The sequence below is a fragment of the Phyllostomus discolor genome, chromosome 15, assembly GCF_004126475.2.
Source record: "Phyllostomus discolor isolate MPI-MPIP mPhyDis1 chromosome 15, mPhyDis1.pri.v3, whole genome shotgun sequence".
Taxonomy (NCBI): Eukaryota; Metazoa; Chordata; class Mammalia; order Chiroptera; family Phyllostomidae; genus Phyllostomus; species Phyllostomus discolor.
This window is the reverse complement of record NC_040917.2, coordinates 26417028-26427079: the sequence shown is the minus strand read 5'-3', so window position 1 is coordinate 26427079 and position 10052 is coordinate 26417028. Positions and strand designations below refer to the sequence as shown.

The following is a 10052-nucleotide window of genomic DNA, read 5'->3' as shown; positions in this document are numbered from 1 at the left end:
GGGGGGTCGGGAACGTCCGGCCTGCCCAGCCCCAGCGCCAGGCCTCGGGCCCGGGGCAGAGGTGCGGGGGCACTGCCAGGCCGGCCCCGGAGGGGTGCAGGCAGGAGGCACCCGACCCCTGGCGGCGGCAAGGAGGGCAGTGTGCAGCTGGGTGTGCGTGGGTGGCGGCGAGGAGGGGCGGGGGGAGGAAGCTGGCTTCCTGAAGCTTCCTCGGTCTCAAAGACAGACCAACAGACAGACAGACAGCTGGCTGGAGGCGGCCCCGGGGGGCGCCGCTGCTCCGGTGAGTCCAGAACGGGGGGCGGGGGCGGGAGGCGCTCCGTGGCCCTGGGGCGGTGGGAGCCACGGGAGGTGTGTGGGCACCCCCGAGGAGGGTGCACTGGGTGCCAGCGTCTGGCTGGGCAGTGGGTGCCGACCTGGCTGGTGTCCCGAGGGTGCAGGGCCGGGGCCGCAGGGGGCGGCCCAGAGCAGGGGGCTGTGGCGGAGCCCCTCCAGCTGCGGAGAGCCCCCCGGTGCGACCCACTTCTGCACGGGCCGCCCTGCTCCCCACCTCGGCCCCTGCGGCCTGGAACCCCAACAACCCCCCCCACACACACACACACCGCGGAAGTGGGACCCTGGCTCTGGACGGTGGGGACTGTCCCCCAAGAGGAGATGGCCCCCCACCTCCATGCCCCTCTCCTGCCCCCAGCGTCTCCACACCGTGCGCTGTCGCTCAAGGGCTCGGTGAGGCCATTTCCTGTGACGGTTGGGAGGCAGGAGAGGGGGGATGGGCAGAGGAGGAAGGAACACCCCAGTCTACCTCTCTGGATGGAGACCCCGGGAGCCCGGGCGAACGTGGGAGGCGCCTGCCAGCTGTCCAGAGAGGGTCCCACCGGGCGCCGGCGGGCGGCGTGCCCCGGCCCCCACGGGCGGTCCGGGGCCGCAGGGTTCTCCCTCGGAGAGGGCCCTGGGCCGGGCTCGCAGGTGCTGCCTGTGAGCTGTCCCCGCCCTTCTCCGCGGGGCAGTCACTCCGAATGTCCTCCCCTGCCTTCTCTCTGGGCCCCCCGCCTGGGGCCTGGCCCTGACCTTGGGCCCGTGAACTTGGGTCCGGGGCAGCCTCTCTCTCTGCCCCTCTCTGCACCTTCTGAATTCTTGTCCATCTTCACCCGCGATCTCCGCCCTCATCTTGCCCTTCCTCTAACCCCAGACTGCCAGCCACCCCGGGTGCCCGGGTGCAGAGCCTGGCCTTGCTGAGGCGAACGACACCATTTTGTGGGGAACAGGGACTCCCCCCATCCCCGGCGACGACAGGAGGAGGAGGAGGGGGGCAGGGGCGGCCTGGGTCTGGGGCCCGTCCGCTGCCCGGAAGCCCAGAGCTCAGCAGCCCAGGGGCTCTGTCCTCCAGGCAGACCTCACGGCTGAGTGAGCCTCCCCCGGGCCCAGCAGCCCCCAGCATGGTCCAGGCCTGTGGGGGGCGCTCCGGAGCACAGCCGACAGCCTGGTCTTTGGGGGCAGCCATGACCCAGCCTCCACCCGCCAAGGCGCCGGCCAAGAAGCACGTGCGGCTGCAGGAGAGGTGAGGCCCTTCCCGGGGGCTGCGAGCCCGGTGCTGACCCCCGGCCCCTCCACCTACCCCTCCACCCCGGACCGGGGAGCCCAGGGGCCCTCAGCTGCTGACTGTAGTCTGGAGAGGAAACCCCATGCTCATTTGCATGTCATTTGCATGCCCTTCACAATTTGGGGCACAGAGTTTCATGTCAACCTTGTCCCTGCTCCCAGCTCTGTCCTCCTTGGGGCCGGGGGAAGGGCGGTCTTGAGTCCGAATGCAGGTCCCAGCTCTGGGGGCCGGGCCAGGGGTGGGGCAGGCGGGCGGCCGGAGCCGGCAGCTGGGCCCTCGGCTGCCCCGTTCTGGCGGGGAGGGGACAAGAGCCAGAGGGGGGCCCGAACCCTGGACTCTGGGGGCCGCCTTCGAGGGTCCCCGAGTCAGGGACAACCATGGAAAGCAGGGCCCAGGCGGCGGCGGGCTCCGGCTCACCGGGCCTGGCCGCCGCGCCCGCAGGCGGGGCTCCAGCGTGGCCCTGGTGCTGGACGTGCGCTCGCTGGGCGCCGTGGAGCCCATCTGCTCGGTGAGCACGCCGCGGGAGGTCACGCTGCACTTCCTGCGCACCGCCGGCCGGCCCCTCACCCGCTGGGCCCTGCAGCACCAGCCCCCCAGCCCGCAGCAGCTGGAGGAGGAGTTCTTGGTGAGAGCCTGGGGTCCCCGGCCCTGGGCACTGGGAGGGGGTCTCCTGTCTGGGGCCCCAGGGGGGAGGGGACCCCGGGCTGCGGGGAGCGGGCGGCCCCAGGCTCCTCCTCTGCCCCATCCACCCAGGCCTGCGAGCCTCGGCCAGGAGGCCGACCGCCAGGGCCCAGCTCCGGCAGAAAAGGGTGGAGGGGACAGGGGGCCGAGCAGGGGTGCCGGCTGCTCACTCGTGCCCTCCCCCCACTAGAAGATCCCCCCAAACTTTGTCAACCCGGAAGACCTGGACATCCCCGGCCACGCCTCCAAGGACCGCTACAAGACCATCCTGCCCAGTAAGGACTCCGGCGGGAGCGGGGCCGGGGCAGGGCTGTCCCGGGGTCAGCACCGCCCAGGACGCGCGGCCTCAGCCGGGGACGCGCCAGGGAGCGCACGCGGGTGCATCTCAGCAGCAGACACCCCGACGCCGCATGGCGAGAGCCACGGCCACACCCACCTCTGGGGGGTCAGCCTCCCACCCGTGGGGGTGCTCTCGGGGCCGGGCTCCGCTCCGAGCCCCTCGGAAGGACCCCTGACGTGGGGGCTACGGTGTTATCACGGTGTCCCCCTTTCACAAACGGGGAAACTGAGTCGCACAGCCGCTGCACGCCCGGCCCAAGGCGATGCAGCTGGTGGCACCGAACCTTCCCCTTCCTCTTCCCTGGGGGTGCCGTGGGGGGCGCGCAGAGGAGGGCTGCAGGGGTGGCGCCCAGAGAGGGGCTTGGAGAACCTGAGGTGGTGGCGGGGTCAGTGACGGGGGTGGAGGCGGAGGTCAGGGGGCGTGAGCTCCCCGGGCCTGGGACCAGCGCCTGCTGGGCTCCAGAGGGAGCCGAGGCCTGGGCCCAGTTCCTTCCCTCCCTCCCTGCGTCCGCCCGCCTCCCCTCCCCCCGCTGAGCAGCCTCCTCCCGCGCAGCAGGAGCAGCCAGCCTTGAGGGCCCAGCTCAGGTTCCTGCCCGTCCTCCTCCCCAGGCCCAGGGCTCTGGGAATGACCCCCCAGCCCCGCCCCCAGAGCTGGGAGCCCCCTCCGCCTGAGGTTCCCGGCACCCTGTGCCCAGAGCCCGCGGCATTGAGAGCGCGCCCGCATCCCTCTGGAGCGGCCTCGGCGCCCCGCGGGGCCGGGGGGGGGGGGGGGGGCGGTGTGCTGGGATGGCTGCGCCTCCCCACTTGGAGGAGAGGCTGGCCTTTGCCCTCTGAACCCTGCCCCTCAGCAGCCTCCCCTCCGCCCTCCGACCCAACCGCGTTCCCCACCAGGACACAACCCGTCGGTGCTCTGCTCTCCGCCCCTCCCCGCTGCCCCCCCCGCCCCCCCCCCCGCACAGCACCCCCAGCCCCGAACCCCGGCCTGGACCGTGTCACTGTACCACTCAACACGCGGCCTGGCCCCTCCTGCCCACGCGGAGCGCGGGTCCCAGCCACACGGAGGCGCTGTGGGCGCCGCCGGGCTCGCCTCCCTCCGCCCCGTGCACCCTGCCCTTGCGGGTCACCTTTCGACCTCTGACCCCCGCTGACTGGACTGCCTAGATCCGCAGAGCCGCGTGCGTCTTGGCCGCGCCCAGAGCCGGGAGGACGGGGACTACATCAACGCCAACTACATCCGCGTGAGTGCCGCGCGCGGCCGGGGCGCTGGCCGGTGTCCCCAGGGCCATCTCGCGCCCCGACGCACGGCTGGCCCGCCAGCCACTGAGTCCCCATGACACCCCGAGAACACAGAGCGTATGTGAAACGAGCCGAAGGAAGGGCCCCGAACCCACCCCTCGGCGCACGCGTGCCAACCGTGGCGGGGGCGGGAGGCGGAAGGTGGAGCCGGGCCTCTGGTGGCTGGGCGGGGGGCGCTCGAGGTCTGCCCACATGGCCGTCTCGCTGCCTCTGCCTCTCTCTCTCTCCCCCTTCCACCTTCACCTGTCCCCACGCAGCCCCTCCGCTGTGGACGTGGTTCCCATCAAGCCACCCAGGGACCCGTAGCAACCGGGGGGGGGGGGGGGCCAGGCCTGGGGGTCTCCAGCCTCCCACCGCCCCGGCCCCGGAGCGGCGGGGAAATAGCGCCACCTAGGGCCCTGCAGCGGTGGCACGGCGTCGGGCGCCGAGAGCCGCGATCGAGGCGGTTGGTGAGGCTGGGACCCGGGGAAGAGGATCCCCACCCGCGGGCAGAAAGCAGGGAGCAGAGGCCCGGGTCTCGCCGCCGCCCTGGGCAGCCGGTGGCGGAGGACTCCGAAGGGAAGACAGGAGGGCCGGCGGGGTGGGGCTCCCTCCTGCTGCTCCGTGCGTGAGAGGAGCGTGGGACAGGGAAACAGGGGTCCCGACCTTCGGCAGATGTGGGGGGGGGGGCGCAGCTCCGCACCTGGTGCCAGCGGAGCGCAGGGGAGAGGGAAGCAGGGCTCCGGGGACACTGTGAATCCAAGCCGCACTGTGTTCCTGCCGGGCAGGGATCGTGCCCCCTTCACAGACCAGACCGCCGGGGCCCCCGGGGGGCAGGGCAGCCGCCTTCGGGGCCCCACCGGCCAGTCAGCAGCAGGACAGGGTCCAGGCCCAGCGGGCCTCACTCCACAACCCCTGTCCCTCCCACCGTGCGCTTCTGGCATGTATGTGTGTGTGTGTCTACACGTGTGTCTGCATGTGCACACGCCTGTCCACACTCATGGCTTCAGCCCGGTCTCCCCAGCGCCCTCCCCTCACGGCGGCCCCCTTCCCCCCGCCCCCCCCCAGGGCTACGACGGGCAGGAGAAGGTCTACATCGCCACGCAGGGCCCTATGCCCAACACGGTGTCGGACTTCTGGGAGATGGTGTGGCAGGAAGGCGCCTCGCTCATCGTCATGCTCACTCAGCTCCGGGAGAGCAAGGAGGTAGGAGGCGGGGCCACCCCACACACACACCCCCTCCCCGGGGCGGGGCAGAGCCCCCCTGGAGGCGGAGGGGTCCTGCAGGCAGGCCCGGCTCGCCCCACCCACCCAGAAAAGTTCCGGGGATACGTCCGCCCGGTGGGGGCTTTCCGGCCGGTCGGGGGGCACCTCATCTGCAGGTGGGGTGGGGTGGGGTGGGGCGGGCTGGGGAGGGGCGGGGACTTCCTGCTGCCCCGCCGGCCCCCGCTCATCCACGCCTCCCTGACTCCCAGCTCCCTCCCTCCTAGAAATGCGTCCACTACTGGCCCACGGAGGAGGACACGTACGGGCCCTTCCGGATCCGCGTCCAGGAGGAGAGAGAGCTCCCGGAATACTCTGTGCGGCGGCTCAGCATCCAGGTGCGCGCCCAGGGCCCCCCAGCTCCTCTGGGGCCCAGGTCTTCTCCTCTCACCATCCTCGAACCCGGGTCCGCAAGAAGCGTCCGGGGCACAGAAGACAGAGGAATGCGGGGGGCTGCTCCCGGGGCAAAGCCTGGGGTGGCCGGGCTGCCCGGCGAGGGAGGGAGGGGCACAGGGACGTGCTTCGAAGTGCCCCCTGGCACTGGGCAGCGCCATGTGCTCCTCATGGCTCTTCCCGCTCAGCCAGCTGCCCTCCGCCTCCCACCCGGGGCGGGGCCCGGCAAGATGCCGCTGTCCCCGTTTTCTCGATGAAGAAAGTGGGCTGAAGGGACTTCCCGGAGTCACATGCTGGCTGGAGGCACAAGGGGACTGTCCCCTCTCCCAGCCCGAGCTCCTTCCTGGCACGTTGGGGCGGGGGGCGGGGCGGAGCGTGGCAGGCGGGAGAGGAGCTGCCCTTCCCGGCTCGGGGTCCCCCCCCCCCCCCGACCCCGCGCCCTGGCTGGGGCGCCCCCCCCCCCCCCCCGCCCCTGGGCCTCAGGCTGCCGTGTGTCCCCGCCAGCACCAGGAGCAGTGCCGGTCGGTGAGGCACATCCTCTTCTCAGCCTGGCCTGACCACCAGACCCCGGAGTCCGCGGGGCCGCTGCTGCGCCTGGTGGCCGAGGTGGAGGATAGCCTGGAGACAGCAGCCGGCGCGGGGCCCGTCGTGGTCCACTGCAGGTACGCGGCCCGCCCTCGCGCGGCCCAGCCCAGACCGCGGCCAGAGGGGGTTCCCCAGGACACGGGGCGTCCGAGCGAAGCCCGGGCTGAACTAAGACCTGGAAGACGACCAGGGGAGGGGGGCGCCTCCCAGGCAGGTGCAGCGGCGTGTGCAGAGGCCCGGAGACGAGGTGTCCAAACGGACACGTTGCCGGCAGCGTCAGAGGCCAGTGGCCCAGAGGGGGAGGGGGAGGGGGGATGATGGAGGGCCCCAGGAGGGGGGAGGGGCCCTCAGGGCACCGGCTGGGACGTCCAGAGGGAGCACCCTGGCGACAGCGTCCGAGGCGGGCTGGGGTGGAGCGGGGGCCGTGCAGGGGGCGCACGTCCAACAAGGACACCCGCGGGAGTGGGCTTTCTTGATGCAGCAGAATGCAGCCCCACCCCCAACCCAGTGGTCCCGGCCGGGAGGGAAGGTGGCGAGTGGCTTCTATCAGGGGTTCCGAGAAGGAGCCCCAGGATGATTTCAAAATCAAGGGCGAGAGAGAGAGAGTCGTGGGAGGCCCGAGGTGGGGACGGGCGGTGTCCGCCGCTGGGAGGAAGTCACGGTCAGATAAGGAGGCCCCGGTCAGCAGGCCGGCGTGGGCGCGGGCCGTTGGAAACCGCTGTCCCCAGCTTATCACACGCCCGCAGGGACCTGCGGGCGACCCGGCCCAGGCTCAGAGCGGGGTCAGTGAGAAACGCCACTCGTCCTGGGCCGGCCGTGACCTGCCAAGGCCTTGCCGCCCCCCTGCCCCCACGTCCCCGGGGGCCGAACCAATCGCGTTAGTTCCTGGCCCTTTCTCTGTGGTTCGGGGCCCACCCCCCCGTTCCGGTCACTGATGATCTCCCACCCCCTCCCCGGCCACATCCAGTGCAGGCATTGGCCGGACCGGCTGCTTCATCGCCACCCGGATAGGCTGCCAGCAGCTGAGGGCCCGAGGGGAAGTGGACATCCTGGGCATCGTGTGCCAACTGCGTCTGGACAGGTGGGCCCCGGCCATGAGGGGGCGAGGATGCTGGGAGGGTCGGAGCCTCCCACAGGCGCGCGGCCAGCGAGCGCTGCCCGGGGGCGGGGGGGGGGGGAGCAGGCGCCCTCTGCTCACGGAGCCGTCCCTCTGGCCCCCGAGAGACAGTCTCTATGCAGAACTTCCGCTCGGGGACCTGGGATGAGCTGTGTCGCCCTGGGGTCCGCCCCGGCCTTCAGCAATGTTTTGTTGGTTTTTGACTCTGCTCTTCCCAAACCCCCGCTCAGGGGAAAGGTGGAGGGGTGGGGTGGGCGTGTCCTAGACGCCAGGCAGTGGCAGGGGTGTGGAGAAGGCCCCGGGACCGGCAGACCGAGGACCGGGACCCGACTGATCGGACGTGCGCCTCCCCGAGCTCTTACCCCGCCCTCCTGGCCCCTTCCTCGGAGAGGGGCCGCGGGCCCCAGTTAACCTGTGCCGGAGCGGGCTGGGGGCGTGAGAGCCTGCCGCACACCTGCTCGGGGCCACTGCTCTCCCGTCTCAGACGGCTGGGCCGAGGAGGCCTCGGCTGGTGCCCGGGAATGTTCCCGGCCCGGGGAGTCTGGGCCTGCTCTGCCCCAGCAGCCGATGGGTCGGACATGACCATGGCCAGCAGGGGGCGCCCTGTCTGCACAGCCCCCAGGCTCAGTCCTGAGTAGGGAAGGGGCAGGGGCTTCCCGGGGGAGGGGGGCAGGCCTGAGGGCAGCAGGAAGGAGTAGGAAGCAGAGGTGGGGGGGGCTCCCGGCGGAGTGGGGGGCTCACGCTGCGTGCCGTGCCCACAGGGGGGGCATGATCCAGACGGCGGAACAGTACCAGTTTCTGCACCACACCCTGGCCCTGTACGCCGCACAGCTGCCGGGGGAGCCCGGCCCCTGAGCCCTGGTGCCCTCTACCGGCCCGGGCGCCTCTGCCCTGGGCCTGGGAAGGCGGGCCTTCCGACCTGCGGACCTCCTGGATGACCACGGGGAAGGCGTGCCCCCCCCCGGCGAGCGTGGGGCCACAGGACACCGATCGGCCACGGCCACAGCCAGACACCAGGTCCTCCCCACTGGCCCCCCTCTGCTCGCCCTGGTGGCCCCAAGTGGACGACCCCAGGGGAACCTGCCTGTGCCTCTGACCGTAGGATCGGGGGAGGGGGCTCTCAGCACACCTGCGAGAGCCGCCCAGGCGCCCTGCGAGCGGCGGCCTCCAGGCGTCCGGCGGGGACATCTGAGCTTCGCTGCCGCTCGGGAAAAACGGTGGGAAACGGCTCGCGGCCCCGCCTTCCCGGGCCGTCAGGGCCGCCTGGCCCTGCGCCCTGCCCAGGACAGACCGGATGCTGGGGCCAGAGGCCTGTCCGGACCTTGGCCGGATTCCCCTGCCGGGACGCACTTCCTCACCCCACACCTGTGAGGGCGTCAGCCTCTCGGACGCCCTCTGAGCCCACAGGTGTCCCGGGAGTGACGGGTGTGCGGAGGGACAGGCCGGGCCGCTGACGTCTCCGGAAGAGGGAACGTGGGGGACCCCCCTCCAGGCCCAGAGGCACGGCCCTGCCTCCGGAGCTGCCCGCTGGCCACTCACCCTGGCGCCTCCCGAGAGAGGCCCGCACCCCCGGCGGGGCAGAGACGGGGTTGTTTTCTTCACGCTTCCACCCAGCCTTGCTGGGGAAGCCCGCCTTCCCCCCACAGCCCTGCAGGGGCTCGGCGCCCCTGTGTGCCCGGGCAGCTGGGCCCTGTGCTCCCAGGGGCCCTGCCCGAACGCAGCCGGCCCCAGTGTGGAGGCTGGCTCCCACACGCTGGCCCGCGGGCTCCTCCCACCCCGGGCACGCGGCCCCACCACGGTCGGCACACACAGGGGGCGCCACTCTGGAGAAGGAACCAAGTGAGAAAATAAAAGCCTCGAGTGGCCGATTCTCTCCATCCCTCCACCGACTCCTCGGGCCCCTGGGGTCTCTTTATAGCAGCACAGAGAAAGGGAAGCCGCAGACCGGGGCAGGCCGCAGACCGGGGCAGGCCGAGGCTGTCCAGGGACTTTCCTGGCCCTCCGGGGACATGCACACGGAGCGAAACCGCGTCAGTCTAGGAAACGGGCGGCGTGCCCCCGGCGAGCTAGAGAGGGGCCCATGCAGGGCGGAGTCCAGGGAGGTGATGCTTATGCCCCCAGAATGCCGTGTTGGACCGAGGCCCGGGCTCCCGCGGGCCGATGCCTGCTCCTCTGGGGCCCTCTGCAGCGGGAGTGACAGATGGCCCACGGCGGCTTATGCACCCATGACTGGAGCGGCCTGCACATGGCTACCAAGGACCAGGGAGCACCTGGCAGGGGCGGGGGGGGGGGGGGGCGCCGGGAGCCTGGGACTGCTGGGTGCGGGCAGCCCTGGGGTCGGGCTGGGCCCTCAGAGGCCCAGGGGCGTCCCAGCAGGCCTCTGGGAAGAAACTTGGGCTTTTACCCCAACAGGCCACCTTTCACTTGCTGCCAACCTTTCTCACCATACCCCCCCCCCCCATGACTTTTTTCTAAATATCATGGTGATGTCAGAAAAAAAATCAACACCGACCTCAAACATCCACACCTCGGGCCAGAGGCCCTGAACAAGCGGTTCTGGGTGAACCGTGAACAAAACAGGATGAGTCGGAAACACCCAACCCCGTGTGGCCCCTGCTGGGCCCGCACCGGGGGAGGGGTCGGCCCGGGGATGCCCGCAGGCGGGGATGCGGGAACAAAGCCCCCATGGCCCCTGCCACAGAGGCCCGGTCTCCGTGTCCCGGGAAGTGGGGGAAGCACCCTCTCCGCCCCGTCACGTGCTCCTGCTTTCTGGGGACCCCGCCCGCGCCGGCCCGCCAC

The 10052-nt window shown here is 71.8% G+C and overlaps 1 protein-coding gene across 3 annotated transcripts; it reads left to right on the top strand.

The window, feature by feature from the left end:
• The first annotated feature begins 200 nt into the window (after nt 1-200).
• PTPN7 (protein tyrosine phosphatase non-receptor type 7) lies at nt 201-9204 on the top strand. 3 transcript variants are annotated; one of them, XM_028531119.2, is made up of 10 exons: nt 201-283; nt 1388-1558; nt 2042-2225; nt 2472-2556; nt 3782-3858; nt 4964-5101; nt 5386-5496; nt 6056-6213; nt 7104-7217; nt 8015-9203. In XM_028531119.2, exons 2-10 carry the CDS (start codon nt 1437-1439, stop codon nt 8106-8108), a joined length of 1083 nt encoding a protein of 360 aa, XP_028386920.1. In that variant the 5' UTR covers nt 201-283; nt 1388-1436; the 3' UTR covers nt 8109-9203. The 3 variants fall into 3 exon arrangements, with proteins under 3 accessions (XP_028386920.1, XP_028386919.2, XP_035871908.1); XM_028531118.2 differs by lacking the exon at nt 201-283 and adding an exon at nt 627-726 and having other exon boundaries at nt 2475-2556; nt 8015-9204; XM_036016015.1 differs by lacking the exon at nt 201-283 and adding an exon at nt 632-726.
• Nucleotides 9205-10052: the final 848 nt, after the last annotated feature.